Source organism: Calonectris borealis, chromosome 2, assembly GCF_964195595.1.
Source record: "Calonectris borealis chromosome 2, bCalBor7.hap1.2, whole genome shotgun sequence".
In the NCBI taxonomy this organism is placed as follows: Eukaryota; Metazoa; Chordata; class Aves; order Procellariiformes; family Procellariidae; genus Calonectris; species Calonectris borealis.
The window spans coordinates 21,449,836-21,474,389 of NC_134313.1; the positions used below are offsets into that span (position 1 = coordinate 21,449,836).

The window sequence follows — 24,554 nt, forward strand, 5'->3', positions numbered from 1 at the left end:
AGGGACAACTGTTACTATTGGGAGACTTCATGCAATTTTGTAATATGTTCAGGAAAAGGCACATTGGGAAACTTTACAAGGAGCCAACAACATTTAATATTACTTCAGTAGACATTATGTTTTATTCATTGATAAACAAATGATTTGTGATCCCCAAATAATCAAAGCATTTTTGAGAAAAAATCTGAACTTAAAATAAAGCTGTTATCTGGCTTTGAGGGTGCTTGTTTTTTTTGGGGGGGGGGGATTGTTTTTTACTTAGTATTATTACAATTAATTTCTAGAATTAAAAGAGTAACCTGTGGATAATCTCTTACCGGGTCCTCCTAAATGGTTGCAGGCCAGTGGGCTTTGGTTCACAAAGGGACTTAATCACCTAAATATCATTATAAATGGAATTTATTTGACTAATACAGCAATTCATACAACTCTACCAAATTCATCATCTTTAGGAGTGGGTTTCATTTCACAAACTGAAGCTATCTAAAATTTAGATGCAAGTGTGAACCAGATGGAAGATGCAAGTTAAATCCTTCCTCAACTTCAGACATTTCAAAACTACAGGACAAAATAATGGCAGTCATATGGGTTTTAAAAACAAAGATGCCTTTCACATGCCTAACTCGGAGGACAGTAAGTGTGAACTTATATTTGTCCACATTTATCTGTGTAGACATATTCCCACACACCAGGTATAAGTGGTGACCCACAAGTTAGAAGAAGGGCTGAGATGTAGGTGCCCTCGGCTCCTATTGAAGTTAAGAAAAAATGGAAACCAAGTGAGGAGAGGGCTCAAAATAGGAAATTCTGGGTATAGGACTCTGATCTCCATGCATCCATTTTATTCAATGGCCCTTTCCATTAAAATTAACAACCCCTCCCTTGAGGAGGGATCACAATTTGGGATTCCTTCCTGTCAGCCATGTGGAATGAGCAGGCAGCAGAGAGAGACATTTTAGCCTGCAGAGAGAGACAAAAGGGAGATGGGAATTTGGAGGCATCCCTCTACAGTATTTCCCAAAGGCAAGCTTTGATGTGTCCCTCTCCATTTATCATGCTGAACCTTTTAAATCCTACTTCAAGACTTCTGTTTCTCTCTATTTAATGGTTAAGAATCTTAGGCCATTACTCATGTTTATGAATTCCAGTCATGGAGATTTGTGCTAAAATTTTTAGTACTGTGGCAATGATGAAATACGATCTTATCTTAACTCATTAAAATAGTTAAGACCATGCACACTGAGGCAGTTGAGATGGTACTCTACATCTCTTAATGATGGTTGTTAATGTTTGCAGTAAGCTAATATATTTTTGTTTATTTACAGGCAAAGTATGCATTACTCACCAACAAAGCTGGATATGACTTCTTAGCTATTTCATTGAGGGACAGCTTTAAATGAAGGACTGAGTGATCTCTAATGACTCTAACAGAAAAAAAAAATTAGAGAAAGAAGTAGCTAACATTAAATTCTGGGAGTCCTACAGATCTCTCACTATTTCTAGTAAGAATAAATGAATAAATAGAAATTCTAAGGTCAGCTGCTCTATATGCAAGCACTGAAGCAGAAACCATTTCCTACACTTTTAATGATATTTAGCACACAACTTTTTCTCATGGATTTATGATTGCATTTATTTCTTAGATTTTTTGATATATCATTCTGTATGTTGCAATTTTCATGATTGTATGTTGCAGAAATATATAGATGTTTTTGGAATTTATTTGGAATTATCCCAGGTTCATCTGTTAAACTCGTCAAACACGGTGTGAACACGGCTAAGCTGTATATGTTTGAAAGAAGAATTCCAGGTGATCTAATAATTTCAAAAGGAAAAATTTCTGGTGTAAATTTGAAATGGCTTTTCAGGCTGCCCTGCAGTTGTTCACATAATATTTTTAGAACTAATCTTTCCACACAATATATCTTGCTTTGGTTTCAAGGGACTGCAGATAGTCAAGTTGTGTCACACAGGAGGAATGGTGAAAAGCAAAACATGCTTAAGAGAGTTCTTCCTCACCATCTGTGTGTATAGATCCCAAGCTGCCATTGCTATAATATCACATGGGAAAAATGCAGAGGAAATTTCTAACACTCATGTTAGATAAGAGGTAACAGTTGCAATTTTTTTTAAAATGTGCTGTTTCTTCTTAAGTACATCAACTAGGAAAGCTGCTAGTCTCTAAATGAATGCTATCAGCTGCTATGTTCCTCATAGTGATTTTAGAATTTCATAAAAATGTCATCATAAGTCCTCAAAACTTAATATACACATGCAGTATTTCTCTTACTCTTACTCATTATTTACTTGATAATGCTTATTTGTTACTATTTTAATTCCACTGTAAATAAAGTAGACTTGTTCTTCTTGCTTATTTTCCCACCTAATTTGTAAATCTGAGCAGTGTTTCCACTGCTTTCCTTGATCTTCAGAATTTTCCTGCTGTGAACAAGTGGGAAGACTGGAGATGTAGTCCTGAAACTGCTCTTTGACTTTTGACTAGGATGAGTGGCTTTTTATTTTTAACTTCCTTTCCTTTGTCTCCTTCAAGAACAACCAAGAGGAACTCCCCATCTTTTTTAAGGGAGGGAAATTATGTCCTGGTAATTATTCAGAGTATATTTTAAAGGTTCAATCCTACCAATCTGAATCTGAGAATACTAAAAAAATTAAGTGCTAAGATATCTACTACTGCCTGGGAGCTAGTAGGCTCATCAGTTGCCCTAGTGCTATGCAGACTTGCCAGCTCAAGCCTGGCTACTTTGGACCCATATGGCTTGAACGGAAGCTCAGAAAGAGAAGAACTGATTGCTTCAGGACTGATTTTGTTTTTTGATTGACACCTGATTTTGGCCTAAAGTAGTGCCAACTTTGCAATATCATTTTTTCCTAACTGTTGGGCAATGCCGATTCAGGGAGAAAAGCCCAAAGCAAGAGAATTACTGTTTCACCCTATGGTTCATCTGTACTCTGCTGCAATATGGTAAGCCTATTAGAGTTTAGAGCTAAGCTAAGCTTTATCCTTTTAAAGTCACTGGAGACCTACTAGACAAATGGTGTTGAGGGAAAGTCAAACACAACTAGCAAGATCTAAATCTGTGCTGAGTTGAATGTTTATAAAATATAAGGGCAAGAGTATGAGCTTGTAAATAATCCTAATGCCCTACCCCTCTGGGGAAAACATTGCACACCAAGTATTACTCATTTCTTTATTGTTTTCTTACATGATATGAATTTTTTTTATTGGACTAAGTGGGTTTTGCAGTGTTGATTGTTAATAAAAAGGTCTGACTAACATTGTGTTTCTGATTTAAGTAAACAGCATTTGCTTTTTATACTGACTTTATGAGACTTCTCTGAGCTTTGGTGTTGCTGATATAGTGAGAATGTATGGCCGTTTAAAATCAGAATGTAGAGATCATGTGACAACGTAATTTTTCTATCAACACAACCTCAGAGAAGATTATTTTGTTCTGAAAAAAATTAGGCACAGCTTGCAAAACAAGGCAAAAGTCCAATGAATAAAGATGGGATCAATTCCAGTCTTTTATTTGTATGGAACAAAGAAATGAACACGAGCAAAGACAGATCTTAGAGTAATCTTGTCTAAAACAAGCATCCTTTGATAGAGTAACATGGTAATTATGGGCTAATCGCCATTGTGGTTGGACAACAGCATAATGCAATGACCTTTCTGGATTCCTGTTCCTACGTTGCTCCTTGTAAAATTTCTAAGAATCTTCATGATCTTTTATTGAGGGTCACACTTTGTCTTATCCGTTTTTGTGCTATCCAAAGGTATTTGGCTATCCATGGTATTTACATTTAATGCAAGAATTTTTATTTGTGTATGTGTATGTACTTATCTATATATAAAATTTACTCTAAGAATTAAGCCCAAAGGCTCAGATCAGGTCACATGCAACATTAAAGTCAAATGAAGGTAGGCAGTGTAACTACTTTGGAAGGATAGCTCTGACAGTTCTCTTTTCTTAATAAATTTTTATTTTAACATGTTCATGCTTATCATCTATTGTCTCAATTTTTAAAGACAGAGAAAGGACATATAGGAAGAATTTCACTGAAAATTAGGCGAAGTTTAAGTCAGTCTGAAAGTGTGAATCTCAGACTCTCTAGAGCCCCAAGTGCTGGTTCTGTGCCTTCACATCTTGAGAGGGCTTAGTAACCTTGCTGGGTTATCCAGAAAAGGCTTTTCTGTAATGAGTTTCCATGACAAGTTTAATCAGATTGACTTTGTTAGGATTTAATGTCCACCCACAGATGCATGCAGGGAAAAAAAAAATCATCAGCCATGCACTTGATTAAGGAAAGCTGCCATATGGTGCCCATGTGCCCCCTCTCCTCCCTCTCATAAGCAGAGCTCCAAACCCAAAGTTCTGTGGGAGAACTGGGTTTTATTTAAATCTCAGTCTGGGGGACATACTCCCCTGACAAAAATGCCAATGGCTTAACTACTACTGTGTAGGCTAGAATGGGTTAGGGATGCTCTCTTCTCCTGCTGTTAACACTGTGACCACTTTGCAGTGAATTATCAATCTTCCATCTAAACAAATGGAGGAATGACACTGTGGTAAAGGCATTTACTTTTTTATTAATCCAAAATCATGGGATAAAAGTACCAAGTAATCTAAGTAATCTAAGAGGCAGCGACAACAATCAGTGACATAACTGCTTTCCTTGTTCACTGTGTTTGTGAGAGAAGTTGGGAAGGCATTTTCTAGGATAGCAGTCCCAGCTGTAAATCCCAGAGAGAAAGAAGCATCTCTCCTGCTTTACACACTTAAGTCCTGCTTCTGCTCCTGTGGCTCCTTATGCATTTTACATTCGATATTTAAAAGATATACTTGCCCCTCTTCAATAACCCTAGAAGAAACAGAACTGATGTTTCTCACCTTCTCTTCAGTGGAAAAGTCTATCCCACTGTCGTGGTTTAACCTGGCAGGCAGCCAAATACCACGCAGCCGCTCGCTCACTCCCCCGGCCCCCCAGCGGGACGGGGAGAGAATCGGAAGGGTAAGAGCGAGAAAAACTCGTGGGTTGAGATAAAGACAGTTTAATAGAACAGAAAAGGGAGAATAATGATAATAAATAATGATAGAATATACAAAATGAGTGATGCACAATGCAATTGCTCACCACCCGCGCTGACCGATAACCAAGTAGCGATCGGTACTTCCTGGATCACGCCTACCATTTATATACTGAGCATGACGTCACATGGTATGGAATACCCCATTAACCAGCTGGGCTGGCTGTCCTGATTATGTTCCCTCCCATCTTGTGTACCTAGCTCAGTCAGTAGGCACAGGAGCTGTCCTTGGACTAGGAGGGCACTTAGCAACAACTGAAAACATCGGTGTGTTATCAACATTCTTCTCCTACTAAATCCAAAACACAGCACTAGGAAGAAATTTAACCCTATCCCAGCCGAAACCAGGACACCCACTAGATACCAAATCATATTCTTGGTTAGCCCTGTGTCTCATGTATTCCTGCCTGTAGAGCTTCAGTGAGGCAGGTGAGGGATGCTCCCTTCCCTTCCCTTCCCTTCCCTTCCCTTCCCTTCCCTTCCCTTCCCTTCCCTTCCCTTCCCTTCCCTTCCCTTCCCTTCCCTTCCCTTCCCTTCCCTTCCCTTCCCTTCCCTTCCCTTCCCTTCCCTTCCCTGCCCTGCCCTGCCCTGCCCTGCCCTGCCCTGCCCTGCCCTGCCCTGCCCTTCTCTCCTCTCCTGTCTTCACTCTCTTCAGCATTTTCTTGTGCATGTCCCTGCAATTGTGAGCTGAGGTCAGACATGCCCAGGTCCCCAGTGTTTCCTTGCTGGGACAAAGGTACTCCATTCAGCACCCCTGCAGCGGGCATGCTCGTCTTTGGGCATTACAGCATGGAGCACCACAAATCCGACTTGCTGGAGCTGGGCTCAGGCTCCTAGCTCATGGTTGTGGTTTCAACTAGTTGACAAGGCTCCTTAAGAAAAGAGATATTTAGCATTGCAAATCATGAAGACTTTTGTGGCTTGAACTTTAAGTTATTCTCCATTCATCACTCAGAGACAGCTTTGGCAGAACTGGGTTGCTGGCTTGTGCTGTTAACTGGTGGAATTAAAAATTCTGAAACTGCTGAAATCCTCTTTCGAGCCCAGGGATTAATAATGTGGCTGCTGTTAACTGGGAGTGCTGTTTCTGTGCCACAGTAAAGAGACCAGCTACTCAAATACTCAATTATTCTGTCAGTGTATTCCAGATCTCTGGGCACATCTCCTCATTCTCTTTTCTGTCTCTGACTCCTTCCACTTTGTTGCATTTTCCGGTGCAGATTCCTTGTGCTCAGTTCTGCTTTGGGGCAGGGACAATGTGCTACGACAGATACATTGAAAAACCCTTAATGTCCCCATTTTACACCTGAAACAACAAAGAGATTGAGCCAAAACACAAGACATTTCTGAATTTTCTGAGTGCACTTCATACAAGGCAAACTTGATGTGGAAAGAGATTTGGATTTTTTATTTTTCTTTTTGGTGACACTGATTTTTTTCTTTTGCTGTTTCAGGCTTTATTTAAAAGGTCACAGTGGAACAGCTGGAAAACAGAGTAGCCTGATCTTACATGGTGCTGAATTCAGTACAAAAGATGCTGACAATGACAACTGCATGTGTAAATGTGCTCTCATGTTGACTGGAGGTGAGTACAACAACTCTGAAAATATGTGGTACATTGGTAGGAACCTACTCTGCTTTCCTAAAGCAACCATGGATGAAGTTGCATTCATGGATGTGCAAGTACTGTGTGAAAATTCTTTTTATTATTATTACTCCTACTCTTTCCTATTGTGGTAGTGCCAATACGTCAAGATTCCTATCAGCAGGAAAGGGATTATTCAGAGATGCAGTCAGTATACTTCTGCGCTGAAGCTGTTGCAACAATGTCAAGGGGGAAAACATAAGTTAGTGTTATTGTCGAGGCAAGAAAGGCAAAGTAAGAGAGAAGAAGCTAAGAGATGAAGAAGAGGAAAAGAACTTTGTGAGAAGTGGGGGAATCGGCCAGAAAAAGAAGAGAAAATGCAGGGAAATAGATAATAGAAGGTAAAGTTGAAAAATAACCAGAATCTGGACTTGCAATATATTATCTATTTCACTTAGGGGTGTGATTCTGTTATTGAAATCATTATAATGATTCAGCTTTCTGTCTTATATGAGCATAATACATATAGACATATAGACATATAAACACAGTTAATGTAATGGCTAATTCATTCACCTGTGAAAGACCTGCAACCCCCTGTTCAAATTGTGGCACTTAGCTGTTCTGGAATATTTAAAACTATCCCTAGTGAGCTGAGTTGAGCTGCAGAAGGAAAGAAAGAAGAGTCGAGGTGGGGGACAGCACAGAGAAGTTGTACTGGGACAGTTTAAAGCATCAAGTCAATCTGACTGCCAGCAAGTATAACGTATATGACTGATATTTGTTCCCTCCAATACAGAGGAGGAATATCTGAGATTATCTCCCCATACAGACACCTAAAGCTCTGCACAGGAGTGAGAATTTTCTCTGGCAAATGATGCTTATTCCTAGTCCCTATATGGGCAAGCTCATTTTTATCTCTAGGACACCACATTAAAACAGAAAGCTTAAATTGGGATTCTTTGGTTCATTGACTGTATGACCAGAAAAGCCCTTATCTTCATACCTGATCTTCTTTGGAGGCTCTCCCTCAGTGATTTTTAACTTTCCTGGAAAAAATCCTATAGCATATAAATTATTCAGTATTTTGGATCAGACTGTTAAACTGATATTATTTGTGGTTACTGGCACTCTGACTGAATCCAGCTCAAGCCACATTCAGACATGTATGAGCCTCTAAAGCTATCATTTGCTAACAGAAGATTGGTTCCCATCACTGGGAATTTATATCAAATGCACAACCTAGCTCCTCATTCTCTTTTGCTGATTGGAAATGACCCAGTTCAGAAAGTCTTTAAGGAGTCAATTTTTCAAACTTTCCTAACTTCCTCTAGTGATATCTTATTAAAAGTCAGCATGGGAAACTTCTTCCAGTAGACAGGTGATCAGACACTACTTTTCCATTTCTATAAAAAAAGAAGCCAACCAGGTAATTCTGGAGCCAGATAATGGATAAGACCTTTTTCTTTAGAGACCATGCTAAATTAAAGTGTCTTACTTCCAGGGCAGGCCAGAGTCTAGTGAGAAGCTCCTAAATGTGAGTTGTGTCTGTGCTGAAGTGCAGACTCATTCATGTATCTGAGCTGCCTGGAAATACCTCTGCTCCCAGACAGCTAATTCTGGGAGCTGAGGGTTTTGTTTATTTTTCTGCCCTGACTTCTATGGCAGGTCAATGCCCCTCTAAGGTCAGCCTGCTGTTGAACAACCATTCCACAAGCTTCACATATATTTTGCTGCAGCAGTCCTGTAAATCAACAGGAAAACCACATATTGGAATATACTGGTAGTAAATGAAAGGAGTAAGGAGAAAGAGGGAGAATTACCAAAGGCTGAGGAAACCACAAACAGAACAAAGCACGGCAGAGTAAAAGGAGATGCAGCTAGCCTTTGGAGATAGATGAGTCTAATCTTTTGGACTAGGCTTTGAGTACTAGTCTTTTGGAGATAGGCTGTACAGCACTGAGTAATTTGTAGTTCTTCAAGAAGAGAAAGACTTTAATCATGCTAGAGTTCTCCTCAAACACTCTACTATGCTTTGCTCCTTGAAATGACTTCCTCATTCCTTGAGGAATATCAGAAATTGAATTAAATACCAAAACATTTGTTTAGTGAGTATTTTTCAGTTTTGTACCACAGACAAAGACTAATTAAGAAAAGTAGCAATGATAACAGGTTTTGGAGAACCTCTTTTTTTTCCCAAAAGATATCAGACTCCCTGTTAGTTTTGGCAACATCACAGAGAGCTCTTTAATGATGAATGATATGAAATCTACAGGCAGGTTTCTAGCTATCTTGACAGTTTGTTATCTCTATGAGGTGAACTGAATATATTTATGTCAGGAATAAAGGCTGAGATAAGCTGAAGCTCAAGACTGTGATATGGTTATAGTCAAGGCTGAAAATAAAAATGTAAGGAAAACACACATTTCTCTCTGGGATCTTACTAATTGTCAGTTTTATTTGGTCTATATCAAAACTATTATTCTCTCTCCTCCTTTTTCTCCTCCCTCTTCCCCAGAATAAGAATTAAATACTGAGAGAATAATACAGTAGCATTAACAGTTTTGTGCGTGTGTGTGTTTCTTGTCCTTTCAAGAGCCATGCTATGCTACTTGACTATCTCTTAATGTTGATTTTAGGGAATGGTTTCAAAAGTACATGCCTGAGCTGGATTCTTAGCCCCTGTGAATTTTACATGGTAGTTAAAGGTTTTAGCTGCTTTTTTGTGCCTTGGAAAATTTAAACTAAGCATGCTTGGTTTACTTTAAAGGGAGGCAAAGCATATTTATTCAAATAATTTCTTCATTTAAACTTAACATTTGTCAAAATAGTAAAAAAATTTATATCATGAAAATACCTGTTAAGAACTGGTACAATATCTCAGCCAGTAACCTGAACAAAAGGTTATATCCCCATATCATTTCAAGCATTATTCTGAAGACTACCCCAGTGAGCTGCATACGCAGCTTTTTGCAAGAAACAGCACTTAAATTGTAACAAACTGTCACCAGAATGAAGCACTGAGTAGATGTCCAAAGCGCTTCAGATAGATTTCCAATAGAAGAGCACTTAACATCTCTGGATCAGATTCATGGACACAAGAGCAAGTTAGAGCATCCCGCCAGGATACCACCTGTCAGCTGAGCCCCAGGAATTGTGCAATTTGTGCAATTGTTTTCAGTGACTGGAAAGTGACTTATGGTAACTTGGCTCATAGTGAAAGAGTCTTAAGGTGATTTGCTTTGTCTTGCATTGGCTGCTCTGTGAGATGTTCACACAGGCATTTACCTTGCTTCAGGTGATAAATGAGAATGTTGTTAAACTTCAGATCCCTGAAATAGTTTGACAGAGTGACAGGGAGACTTTCTAGATGTCTTGCTAGTATTGAAAAAGCATAGAATTATTGAAATAACTTTTTTTTATTTTACTGGAAGCAGAGGTCCATCCAGCCGCAGTCTCTGTCTCTGACAGCAGTCAGCAGCAGATGCCTCAGTACGGGCATATGAACAATGCAAATAAATGATACTTCCCCTGAGTATTTTCCCAGTATCTTTTGCATCTCAGGGGTTTCCCGAGTCAGAGACAGTTCCCATGTATTTAGTAATCCTCAATGGATTTGTCATCTATTAAGTGAGAGACTGCTCAATGACAATCCCAAACAGTGGTGCACTCATTGCCTGTTGTTTCACTGCTTTTTCCTCCAAGTGGTGAATTTTATGAATCTCTGGCAAGAATGCTACGGAGGATTCTTGTCATGACTTGGAGGGAAGTTCTTGGCTGAATATAGAAATCTGCCCGTACATTATCCAAATAGAAAAAGCCACTGTTTCTTTTATATTTTGTTTGAAACAAAAACTTGGAAAGTAACAACCTCAGCACACTTAAAAGTATCCAACTTGAACCCCTGGATATAAATCTACTTACATGGGAAAGCATCAATTTTTAGATTTTATGCATATTGTTGCTTTCATAAAGAAGTTACTTATAAAACACCATTCATGAAGTATGGTTTATATAGCCTAACATTCTGATAGAAAAATATAACCCCCATGCAGATAAGAAGTGATTGGAATATTATTTGATATATGTTAGAAATATTAGAAATATTTCATTAGACGTATGACTACTCAATACTTTTAACAAAATCATTACTATATTGCTGTTTATCAGGGTTAATAGTAATAAAGTATTAGGAGAACACCAAGAAGTGACTAACTTAAAAATTATTCTGTTGATATATTTAGAAGATCAGAACATGGTCACTGATCTGCAAGTTTCATGTTATTTTTACCTCATAAAAAGGTCCTTATAAAAAGGACTCTGTTATCCAGTTGTTATGAAAAGCCAATGCCTTTTCATCTTATATCTTGACAGCTAAATTCTGATTTAATCTTCAGAACATCAAACACCAATTTCTAAGTGATAGTCTGGTCAATTCAATACTCTAATGAATAAAAGAACATAGGCCTGGAAACGACTTCCAGAGGTCGTTTAGTCCCTTTCTAAGACAGACTCTTCTCTACCTATTTATTTCTTTCTGTTCATCTTCAAGATTTGCAGTGATAGAAATTCATTCTCATAATATAATCTGTTACTGAGTTTGGCTACACTTAATGTAAGAAGTCTTTACTTGTTGACTAAACAATTCTGTGATAATTTAAGTGTGTTCCATCTTGTCCTATCTTCCATCATTGGAAAGAATATACCATTCCTTTGCATTCCTTTGAAAAGCTGCTTTTTTCAGCAGCTTTTTTATGAATTTGAGATTGTTGGCAATCTGTCTTTTGAATTCTGGACTAAACAATCCTAAATCTGGACTCTGTCCAGTGAATCCACATATAGCTTCAGGTGTCATCCAAAACTGCACCCAGTCTTCTAGCTGAGAAGTTACCAATGCAAAGTCAAACAGAGACTAAGTATTACCATCTAACTTCTTTAAAGTACATAATGTCAGAAACATTGAAATCTTTCAAAAAATAAATTGTTATGTCTTTTGAAAAATGAAGACTATTTCAATGTTTTTGCATTAGAAATTGTTCTTATTGGCTTTGTTGCTAAATGCACTAAATTTTATGGACAAACCCAGAGGGCTAGAAATAAATGTTGGCTTTTCATAGGATCTCTTTATCCCATAAACCCATACAAATGTACCTTTCAAACATACTTTGGATCTTATTGAATGGGTTGTATCGATCTTACTGCACTTGGAGGCATTCAGTGTATTGAGGAGGGAGAGCAGAGACAGATGTGTGAAGAAAGGGTCTGCCATCAAATGTGCAGAGTTTAGACAGCTATTGTAGTATGTAAAAGGCAACCAAGAACCTCTCATCAGACCTGAGTGATCATTAGCAAGTTCCCAATGCATGCTAGATTTACAGTGCACTCATGAATTGATGAGCACTAGGTTACTAACAAAGAATTTTACATACATACATGCTTAATTACAAATTATACACAAGCCAAAAAAGCAAAGCTGTTAGCTTTGGCATACAAAGGCCTTTTTTATATTGCTTTTGACAAAGATTCTATCATATAAAAATTATACTTGTGATTTCAGAAAACCATTATAAAGATGGCCATTTTTTTTTCTTGTAATATCATTACCCATTTAAGCAACACTCCTTTATTAGGTAGTTTTTTGCAAGAATTTGTAGAAATTATCTTACATTCAGCTAAAGATATAGTACAAGCAGGTCTTTGGAGCTGAACTATCTGGTGATAGGTGGCTGAAGTAGACTGAAGCATTCAAAATACATTTATTTAATGAAAAGATCTGACATGAAATTTAACAATTTCCTAGAGGTAATAGCAACACTGATTAAAGACCAAAGCGTAAGAGTCCACAAAACGTGAGCATGCTTTAACTGCTCCAGAAGAGCAGCTGTCTACAGTGGGGATTCACGTTTATTTGTGTAGCTGAACTTTCAAAAAACTTATAAATGTATTATCTAAATTATTTTTTGTTTGGATAATATACTTTATGACCTAAGGATTTTTATTGCAGAGATGGTAGTGCTGCTTGTACTATACAAATTATTAGAGGTGGGCTAACCTCAAAAGACTGAACTACCCTCAGTTCAAATAAGCAATTAGTGACTTCATGATCACAACAACTCGAAGAAACTACCTGTGTTTCTGAATAAAAACTCTTAACCTTCTCATGAAAGCCTCCTCTTTACCACTTCATTAGCCACTTTTTAAAATCTTGCTTCTGTTATTATTTCTCATAATGCCTACCCTTCATGATTCTCATGCGCGATTCAAATATCCCATGGAAATCATTGCCAAAAGTTATCTCTGAGGTTAAAATCTTATTGCTATTCAGAGACAATTTGATACTTCTTTGGGAAAGCCATTACCTTGTAGTTAAAAATAAACAAGATTCTTCATGGGAGGAAAATCCTGTGAACTCCAGGGAATAAGCCAACATCTAGCTACTGGGAGTCTTTCCTTGGGTCAGACTGTCTCACAGCTCTGGAGCTGCTTTATTTGGTGTTTTCTGCAATGGCAGTGTGGCAGGTTTCTCTTTCAGGTATCTCTGTTTTACGTTCCCCCACTTCCTCAGAGCTACCAAGGAAGTCACTGCTTCCATTCCTCTCTCCCCCAATATACAAGGTGTCTGAAAAAACATTTGCAACCATTCAAAGATGTGGATTTTGGTGTTGAGATATGCAGTAGGAAGTCTTGTGATAATCTGAGGCCCTATGGGAAATGAAGAGCTTTCAGAGGAGGATGGAGAGAAATAATCATATGGAGGAAAAAAAACACTTAAAAAAAAGAAAGACAGAGAGAAAGTAAACCCAACATTTTAATGTAGTATTAGAAAACATTTTTTAAAAAATCCATACAGTGTCACTAACAAGAACAGTGTAGCAGAAAAAAAGATGCCCATTAAAACACATTTTGAAAGAAGTATTTATTTAGAAGAAATCTATGTGAGAGATTTGAGCAGGTCCTTACAAAAGGTTTATAAAATTTTGTGTTTCTTCAACCCATTCCGTTTTTAACATAGATTTTATAGGGCACTGCTGAAGACCTTCTCCCCGAAAAGGCCATTTACTCATCTATTACTGTTCCTTTAAGATGAAATGGTAACTAGCACAGCTTGCCATGTCTTCATCCCAACACCATAAACAGAACCCAGCTGCATCAGTGTTCCAGCTTTGAAAAATGAGGATTAGATTTTCTCTGTTTAACTTTGTCTTAAGTTTCTACAAGATTATACTCTGGTTACAGTAAAATATCAGCTGTACAGCTTTCTCTTTCTTTGGTTATTGCCCCCTTAGGTATAACATTGTAATCAAAGGGAGGTCAATTGTATCAAAATAGAAGTTTGCCAGAATTTATCTGGCAGAAATTCTTCCCTCAAGATTTCATTATGAAGTGTTACTTCTGAAAAAAGCCCACTAAGTATTATCCAAAATCTAAGAAATTACTTTACAAGACTAGAAACATAAATTACATGGATCTGAATACAAAGGACAGAGTAAGTACTGTATCTGAAGGCTAATCATGGTCAATATCATATCAGCAGTAGTAAGGCGTGGTTTAAAATACCTTCATACAATACAATGCATAATAGGTAGATAAAAGGCTAACCACTGAATATGATGAAATTGGAGGATTCACTAGGGCAGTGAACATTGTTTAAAAGGAGCTTGTCACAGTTTAACTCCATTTTGAGAAGTCAGAGTGGGAAACACACTGAAAATTTAAAATTCTACATTTCAGTCCACAGTGACACCTGCAGAATTCAGTAGCCACTCGATAGATGATGTTTGCCACTACAGGTGGTGCTTGAAAAAGTTTTGCAGTGGGTCCAGGGAAGATTACAATGCTGTGATGTGCAGGCTGAAATAACTTTTTAAAATAAAGTGGCATTTAACCACCAAAAGCAAAAGCCATACCTGATCTTTATGATCTTATTTGCCTTCATACATGAAGGCAAATGTTCAGTACAACAATATTACATGGAAAGATGCATAAGACCTGTGTTAAAGATTCACAAAACCTATAGGTCTTACTATGAAAAAACCCCAGCAGAAATCTTTCTGACAAATAGAGCTCCTAGCCATTGAGGTTAATATATTTTTGACATTCGGAATACTAGCTCTTTACAGTCTAGGCATTCATTCTGCTTTCTTCAGTCTGAACTAAACATCTTTCTGTTACATTACATAGATACCCTGTAACGTGTTGGAGAGAAATTCTATTCCCATCAAGATATACAGCAAAACTCCCACTACTTTCAGAGGAGTCAGCATGTCACCTAGTTTATCTTTGTCAGTATGTGTTCTGTAATCTCGGTGTTGCCAAGTTTCATGTTATTTGGAGTTTTCCTTAAAACTCTAACTCCCTGGCAATCTAAAATTCACCTTAATAAGAAAAGGTCTTGGGGACGTAGACAAGAGAGTTGGCTGATTAATTTGATCTTAAAGCAACAATTTAAAATAGATCTGAAGATTCACACTGTATTTCACCACTGACTCTATTTTCTCCATTGGTTAAAGATATATATACTATCTTCACTGCAGAAGTCTAAAGGTGAGATGACGTTTTTGCATACAGTTTGCAACCAAACCTACGCTTCTAGCAAGTTTGAATTTTCTGCATTCAGTCATACAAATGGTGGTAAAACCTCTGTCATTGTTAGTAATATTGACAAGTACTTGATAAATATTTCTGGTTTATTTTCAGCACTATGTTAACAGAGCACTCACAAAGCTGGAGGTATAGCTCTATATACATTTTCTTTGGCAGTAAACTCAGGTTGAAGATTTCCTGAGCAGTTACACTTCTTTTTTATCCTAACTTCTCAGTTTACTGCTTCTTCAGTTATGCCAACACAACTGTTCAGAGGGCCATTCTGTAAACCAGATTGCTGGTTTGCCCTCAGAAAGCAAGGCTCTGGGTTTTTTTCTAAATCTGTGTCACCTCAGTTTTCAGGACAGTCTTACAATGCAGCTGGTGGAGCAGTGAACTAGAAGCACAAGCATCTGGGCAAGATATTTCTTGCCCTGTTTTTCCAGTAGAATAAAATATATGCAATTACACACAGAGTTTAAAGGGTTAATGAGTAGGAAGCCACATCTTGCTGGGAAAGAGAAAGCAGGGTAGTGGGGCAGAAAAGGCAGCTAGCAACTTTCTAAACCTAACTTTTATATCAATCAGTAACATTTTTAATAGAATCATAGAATCATAGAATCATACTGGTTGGAAAAGACCTCTAAGATCATCGTGTCCAACCGTCAACCCAACACCACCATGCCCACTACACCATGTCCCTAAGGGCCTCATCTACACGTCTTTTAAATACCTCCAGGGATGGTGACTCCACCACTTCCCTGGGCAGCCTGTTCCAAGGCCTGACCACTCTTTCAGTAAAGAAATTTTTCCTAATGTTCAATCTAAACCTCCCTTGGCACAACTTGAGGCCATTTCCTCTTGTCCTATCGCTAGTTACTTGGGAGAAGAGACCAACACCCACCTCGCTACAACCTCCCTTCAGGTAGTTGTAGAGTGCGATGAGGTCTCCCCTCAGCCTCCTCTTCTCCAGGCTAAACAACCCCAGTTCCCTCAGCCGCTCCTCATAAGACTTGTGCTCCAGGCCCTTCACCAGCTTCGTTGCCCTCCTCTGGACGCGCTCCAGCACCTCCATGTCCTTCTTGTAGTGAGGGGCCCAAAACTGGACACAGTATTCGAGGTGCGGCCTCACCAGTGCCGAGTACAGGGGCACGATCACCTCCCTATTCCTGCTGGCCACACTATTTCTGATACAGGCCAGGATGCCGTTGGCCTTCTTGGCCACCTGAGCACACTGCCGGCTCATGTTCAGCCGGCTGTCAATCAGTACCCCCAGGTCCTTTTCCTCTGGGCAGCTTTCCAGCCACTCTTCCCCAAGCCTGTAGCGTTGCCTGGGGTTGTTGTGGCCGAAGTGCAGGACCCGGCACTTGGCCTTGTTGAATCTCATACAGTTGGCCTCGGCCCATCGATCCAGCCTGTCCAGGTCCCTCTGCAGAGCCTTCCTACCCTCCAGCAGATCAACACTCCCACCCAACTTGGTGTCGTCTGCAAACTTACTGAGGGAGCACTCGATCCCCTCGTCCAGATCATTGATGAAGATATTGAACAGGACCGGCCCCAAAACTGAGCCCTGGGGAACACCGCTCGTGACCGGCCGCCAACTGGATTTAACTCCGTTCACCACAACTCTCTGGGCTCGGCCGTCCAGCCAGTTTTTTACCCAGCGAAGAGTGTACCTGTCTAGGCCGTGAGCCGCCAGCTTCTCTAGGAGAATGCTGTGGGAGACAGTGTCAAAGGCCTTACTGAAGTCCAAGTAGACCACATCCACTGCCTTTCCCTCATCCACTAGGCGGGTCACCTGGTCATAGAAGGAGATCAGGTTGGTCAAGCAGGACCTGCCTTCCATGAACCCGTGCTGGCTGGGCCTGATCCCCTGGTTGTCCCGGACATGGCTCGTGAGCACCCTCAAAACCAACCGCTCCATGATCTTCCCCGGTACCGAGGTCAGGCTGACCGGCCTGTAGTTCCCCGGATCCTCCTTCCGGCCCTTCTTGTAGATAGGAGTCACATTGGCGAGCCTCCAGTCGTCCGGGACTTCCCCAGTTAACCAGGACTGCTGGTAAATGATGGAGAGCGGCTCGGCAAGCTCCTCCGCCAGCTCCCTCAGAACCCTCGGGTGGATCCCATCCGGCCCCATAGACTTGTGAACATCCAGGTGGCATAGCAGGTCATGAACTTCATCCTCCTGAATTATGGGGGGTTTATCCTGCTTGTCGTCCCTGTCTTCCAGCTCAGGGGGCTGAGTACCCTGAGGATAACCATTCTGACTACTAAAGACTGAGGCAAAGAAGGCGTTGAGTACCTCAGCCTTATCCTCATCCTTGGTGGCAACGTTCCCCCCCGCATCCAATAGAGGATGGAGATTCTCCTTGGCTCTCCTTTTGTCATTAACATACTTATAAAAGCATTTTTTGTTGTCTCTCACGACAGTGGCCAGGTGGAGTTCTAGCTGGGTTTTTGCCTTTCTAATTTCCTCTCTGCACGACCTAACGCGATCCCTGTACTCTTCCTGAGTTGCCTGACCCTTCCTCCACAAGTGATAAACTCTCCTTTTTTCCCTGAGTCCCAGCCAGAGCTCCCCGTTCAGCCAGGCCGGTCGCCTTCCCCGCCCGTACTTCTTGCGGCACATGGGGACAGCCCGCTCCTGCGCCTTTAAGACTTCCTTCTTGAAGAACGTCCAGCCTTCCTGGACCCCTTTGCCCTTCAGGACCGTCTCCCAAGGGATCCTCTCGACCAGTGTCCTGAGCAGGCCAAAGTCCGCCCTCCGGAAGTCCATGGTAGCGGTTTTGCTGGCCCCCCTCTTTACTTCACCAAGTATCGAGAATTCTACCATTTCATGGTCGCTAAGCCCAAGCCGACCTCCGACCACCACATCTCCCACCAGCCCTTCTCTGTTCGTGAACAGCAGGTCAAGCGAGGCATCTCCCCTGGTGGGCTCGCTTACCAGCTGCGTCAGGAAGTTATCCTCCACACACTCCAGGAACCTCCTCGACTGTTTCCTCTCTGCCGTGTGGTATTTCCAGCAGACATCCGGAAAGTTGAAGTCCCCCACAAGAACAAGGGCTAGCGACTGGGAGACTTCTGCCAGCCTCTGGTAGAATATTTCGTCTGCCTCCTCTTCCTGGCCAGGTGGTCTATAACAGACTCCCAGCAGGATATCTGCCTTGTTGGCCTTCCCCCTCATCCTTACCCACAAGCACTCGACCTCGTCATCACTATCATTGAGCTCTAGACAGTCGAAGCATTCCCTAACATACAGGGCTACTCCACCGCCTCTCCTTCCTCGCCTGTTCCTTCTGAAAAGCTTATAGCCGTCCATTGCAGCACTCCAATCGTGCGACTCATCCCACCACGTTTCCGTGATGGCGACTAGGTCATAGCTACCCCGCTGCACAATGGCTTCCAGCTCCTCCTGTTTGCCGCCCATGCTGCGTGCATTGGTATAGATGCACTTGAGCTGGGCTGCCGATTTCTCCCCCGACAATGGCGTGCGGACCCTAGGCTCTTCTCTAGAGAGCCTGGTTTTATCCCCGTCCCCCTTCAAATCTAGTTTAAAGCCCTCTCGATGAGCCCGGCCAACTCACACGCGAGAATCCTTTTCCCCCTGCGAGACAGCTGAACTCCGTCCGTCGCCAGCAGGCCCGGTGCCATGTAAACCTCCCCGTGGTCAAAGAAGCCAAAATTCTGTTGATGGCACCAGCCCCTGAGCCACGTGTTGATCCGATGAGTTTTCCTGTTCCTTTCGGTGTTCCGCCCCGCCACTAAAGGGATCGAGGAAAAAACTACCTGTGCTCCCGATCCTCCTACCAGTCGCCCCAGCGCCCTGAAGTCCCTTTTGATCCCTTCGGGACTTCTCCCTGCAACCTCCTCACTGCCAGCCTGTATAACCAGTAGCGGGTAGTAATCGGAGGCCTGCACGAGACTAGGGAGTTTCCTAGTAATGTCCTTCACCCGGGCCCCAGGGAGGCAGCAGACTTCCCTGTGGGATGGGTCCGGCCGACAAATTGGGCCCTCGGTCCCCCTCAGAAGGGAATCACCAATGACAATTACCCTCCTTTTTTTCTTAGCGGAGGCAGTCGTAATTTGTGGGGCTGGCTGCCTCTCCTCGGGCAACCCCCTGGATGGGCCTTCATCTTCGTCCTCGTTCGTCTGGCCCTCAAGTTCCAGAGCCCCGTATCTGTTGTGTAGGGGCAGCTGGGAAGGTTGAGGCGAGGAAGGCCGGCCGGGGGTTCGCCTGGCGCCCCGAGCAGGGACCTGTGTCCATTCCCCTCCGTCGCCTGGGTCTCCTCCTTCTGCCTGGTGGCAAGAGGGCAGGGGTTCCTCCGCTTCTTGCGGAGCCTCCGTGTGCTGCCCTCGCCTCAGGGATGGCAGGGTGCGGCTCCACCAATCTATCTCTCTCTCGCACTCCCTGATGCTCCTTAGCCTCTCCACTTCCTCCTTCAGCTCTGCCACCAGGCTGAGCAGATCTTCCACCTGGTCGCAACGCACGCAGGCGTCGTCTCTGCTGCCCTCCTGTACCAGGGACAGCCTCAGGCACTCCCTGCAGCCGGAGGCCTGGACAGACGTATGTTTGCGTGGGGGCTCCGTCTGGGTCGCCACGTTTCTCCTGGCGATGGCTTTCGGCCGAGTGGAAACCATGGCCAGGTCCTCTTCTGGGAGGGCAACGACCACGAGCTGAGCTGGCCTCTGGAGCCTGGAGGGGGGCTGCGCCCTGCTCGCACGCCCTGCCCTGTGCCAAGTGCCGCGCAAACTGCCGCGCCACGCCCTTCTGACGCGCCACGCCCTGTTCGCCGCGCTCCGGGTCGCTCGCGCTCCCTGGGGGCTGCTCTTGTACCTGAGGGGGTTCGGCTGCCGTCCCTCCTGGCCCCGCCCACGCTGAGTCAGAGCTGCCGCTCGTCAGGAGCTCGCTCCGCCGGCTCGGGAGAGGGGGGCTGGGGCACCCTCTCGCTCCCCTGCGCTGTTGCCTTCGCGGTTTTCGCCGCGGTTTCGCCGCTTCAGGAAGGGTCCCCCGGCGCGATCCTCCGCTCCGGAGCCCTTCGCCTCGGTGGCTTCGAATGAAACGAAATGGCGGGTGCCCTGGGTTTTAAACTGCCGCCGTCCCTCCTGGCCCCACCCACGCTGAGTCAGAGCTGCCGCTCGTCAGGAGCTCGCTCCGCCGGCTCGGGGGAGGGGGGCTGGGGCACCCTCTCGCTCCCTGCGCTTTTGCCTTCGCGGTTTTCGCCGCGGTTTTGCAGCTTCAGGAAGGGTCCCCCGGCGCGATCCTCCGCTCCGGAGCCCTTCGCCTCGGTGGCTTCGAAATATCTTTTGTAGTCAATGATAGTCAGGTAACTAGTAATTTTCTGCTACCTGTAGACATGTAAATAAAGTACCTACAAACCCCTTTAAAAAAAAAAAAAAAGAATGGACTTTTGTCAGTTTTCTAAGTGCCAGGTGTGAACTTGCTCAGAGGCTTTGCAGAGAAGTGAACAAATGTCAGATGAATCTGAGTGAGGACCCTCCTGACACTGCTGACCCAAAAGCATTTGGCACATTTTAAGATCAAGATTAGGAGGCTTAAGATATAATACAGGTCCCATTCAAAATAATAAGATTAAGAATTGAATGTCACTGTTCTGGCCCAAACTGTACATGCAATGAATGTATCTTGGTTGAAGTTGATCATACTGTCACCTAAATGCATGCACACTCAGGTAATCACCTAAATCATCTATCCATGCACATAGGTATCCTGACTGTCAGCATCCTACAGTGTTATAATTGTCTTCTTCACTTAGTCCTTCCATTAATTTGCTGAGTCCTGTTTATAAATTCATCATAAGTCTTAAAGAAAGAGTCTACCTGTCTCCTTGTACACCATTCTGAATACTGATTATCTAGTACTATAATATTGTAACTATAATATTGTAATATCTAGTACTATAACATTGTGATTGCTAGGGCAGCACCACCATACTCATAACCTGTGTTTGCTAGAACATCTAACCTGAGAGCAAAAGCAAACTGTCTGAGCATTTGAACAATCACAGTTAAAGCAACAGAAAAGGACCAGTAAATAAAGTTAAAACATGTTTATACTCAAAATAACCAAACAAGTGAAATTATGCAAAATACTTATGAATTATAGTCTTTTTCTGAGGTTTACGTGAGATGGGTGAACTGTAATACTGTCTAAACATGCAAAGCAGTTTATTTGTCTTTGTTGTTCTTGTTCTTGCTTCACATACTACGTATAAAGACAGAACGAGTTAGGACTTAAATAGTTTTCCATCTCTGTAAATATAACTGTGCATTCTCCAACATCACTGGCTACAGAATGGCCAAAAAAGCGAAAAAAGAAAATATGAAAATACCCACCACCACCACCACACCAGGAGTATTTATAAGCCTGGGAATACCAGAATTTGCTAATCAGCTAAACCTATAAAACAAAATAAAAATGCTTAGTGCACTTGAAGTTTGCCTGTTTGTCTTAATGTTTTCAGGGTGGTGGTTTGATGCTTGCGGCCCCTCCAATCTCAATGGGATGTTCTACACAGCTGGGCAAAACCATGGAAAGCTCAATGGCATCAAGTGGCATTACTTCAAAGGCCCCAGCTACTCCTTGCGCTCCACCACCATGATGATTCGGCCCTTGGACTTTTAAAGGCATTCAGTGGTGGATCCCAGAACAAACCAGGACAACACTGCCCTCAGGAGCACCACTATAAGAGTCTGAAGGTAAAGGGTGAAGCACTTCTTGAAAGCAACACGTAGGGATGATGCAAAGTCTCTTCATTATCACTCCATAACCTGCAAGAACTCTCCAACAGTCACCCTACATTTTGATGACTGGGGGAGGCTTGGTTTAGAAAAAGGTGGCTGCAATGATTTTCCAGAGAAGAACAACTGGGTCTGGTTATTCTGCCTGAATCTGGTGCTTGTCAGTGGCTGTCCTTTCGGTTTTTTTTTTTTTTTTCTAATAAGAGATGCAAAAACATGCTAGATTATTCAGCAACAGCATCAGAATTTGAAGAACTGAAATGTATCATCAACCACAGTCTATTGATTAGAAAGTTTTCAGCAGTGAAATGCCAACATTATATCCATGAAAAAGGATTATGGAGACACCTTTAGTAAAACTCATCTTAAAGCACACAAGGTGACCACTCCAAAATTGTTTTTCTTAAATGAACTGAATCTGAATGGTGGATGGATTTATGTTAATCCCAGAGTCAAATAATTTGTATGAATATTATTTTTCATTAAATCCTTTAAGGACATGTTTCTCATAAATAAACTGAGTCAAACATATGAAGAACGATAAGGGTAATGAGCATAAATTCTTCAGTTGCTCTGTAGAGGTAAATCAGATAATTGGCATAATCCCTGAGCTAGGATTTATAGTGTGATAACAAAAGTAGCTATGTTTTGAGGTTTTTCCCTTCTTTCATTAAAGGCAGTCTGAATGTCATGTAGAAAAATTAATGGAAGGTTTAAAGAATGTGAAATATTATCCTAAAGAAAATATGGGATTTTGCATGGAATATTTCCATCAAAAATACACAGGAAGGCAAACTGTTAGGGTATATAAAAACTACATACATGCATAGCTTAAGGCAATGGATTCATTTTACAGTATCCTTGCATGTGCGCAATTTATCATTAATTATTTTACTTTTTTATTACATTTTTGTGAATATCCAAAGCATGCCAGTTCTACAGTGCTTAGGCAACAACTATAAAAAATACTCATCAGAACTGTATAGAAAATAAAGAATTGTGAACTTGTAAATAGCATGTTTATATTTCCTGTAATGGTCATTTAATTTGTACAGGCAGCCCTGACCCTACTCAAAGGGTACGAAACCTCAGAAGGATATAAATATTAAAAGAACTTTAGAAGACTGTTTACAGGTTGCTAACAAGTAATTTTGTTATATTAAAATGTTGCAGAAGTGTGGGGCAAGATGCACAATTCAACTATTGGAAAAGATAAAGTTCCTCTAATAACAAGCAACAAAGTAGCTGGGTGGCCCATGAGGTCGTAGAGACAACTCTTCCCATTTACAGCCCCTTGTGATTTAGTCATATGAATAGAGTCCATTTGGGAAAGCAGCTTGCAGTCATTCTACTTTTGTTATATATAAAAGGAAAAAGTTTACCCTGATCCCACTGAAATCAAAAGTAACATTCTCATCGATTAAATTGGGACCAAAGTGACATGCAAAATCTGAATGTGGTGAGTTTTGTGCTTGTCTGTTTGTTGCTTTGTTTCATACATTAAACTGTTCCAGAGATCAGGCACAACACAGATCTGATTCTTTTTTAAAGGGTGATGATAACAGAGTAACTGGTTTTTTTCCTCTTTTTCTTTTTTTTTTTTTCCTTTAGCAGCTTATTTCTATGCAATAGAAAAAAACTGCTTGGATTTTTTTAAACACCTCTTATTAAAGATCACAAGGCCCCACAGGGTTCTCTGGTTTTGTTACAATTTGATGTTTGTTTGGTTTTAAGTGGGAAGATCTTTGGGTTTGTGTATTTGTATATATTTATATATATATTTGAAATAATCTTGCCTAAGGGTTAATTTGCTGTTTTCTGCTGAATAAGTTACCAAACTATTCCTTAGCAGTTTCTTCACAGAGCTGTTTTGTCTCAGTTTTCAGCAGTTTTTTGAAATGGTCTTCATTTACATGCAAAATATGTGGTCTGTCTTCCTCCATATTCTCAAAAGATATATTTTGCAGGTCTCCAAGTTAGGAATGCCATTTTTTCAGATCCTGTTTTGGAAAACACATTTCAAATCAAAAGCATGATATTTACTTTTTATTTATCTGGGTTTGAAAAAATGTGGATTTGTTTTCCTGTCCTTTATAATAAAACATTTTTAAAAATTGCAGAGTCCGTGATTTGCTTTACTTTGAGTGTACCTTTCTGTGACAGGCTGACAACATTTGACAAGCCACCATCTCTCCTTGTAAGAAATATTAATTAATTTAGACAAAGCCTAGGAAAAGAGTCTAATTAGAATTTGTCCAAAAATTAATAATTCCAACCTTTCAAATCCATATTTAAGTATTTTTAATTCAATTTCCTTGATTAAAATCATGGGACTATATTTCTCATTTTGAGTTCAAATCATACAACTCTATCAATCTTTAAAATGAAATGTTTGTTGAATTCCACAGGCAAAGATACAAATTGGAGTGTGATGCCTTATAACGTGTTCTTCTATCATCCATTAGATCATGTTGCATGACAGTGACAAATCTCCATTGATCTCTTAGCCAGAAATGC

At 41.3% G+C, this 24,554-nt stretch overlaps 1 protein-coding gene across 1 annotated transcript in view; it reads left to right on the forward strand.

Annotated features, from left to right (window-relative positions):
* ANGPT1 (angiopoietin 1) overlaps nt 1-24,151 on the forward strand; it is a 181,356-nt gene extending 157,205 nt beyond the window's left edge. Inside the window, exons 8-9 of the mRNA XM_075141280.1 lie at nt 6,565-6,695; nt 21,761-24,151. Coding sequence (XP_074997381.1) covers nt 6,565-6,695; nt 21,761-21,921 — 292 coding nt within the window. The 3' untranslated portion in view covers nt 21,922-24,151. The remainder of the gene's footprint in view (nt 1-6,564; nt 6,696-21,760) is intronic.
* Nucleotides 24,152-24,554: the final 403 nt, after the last annotated feature.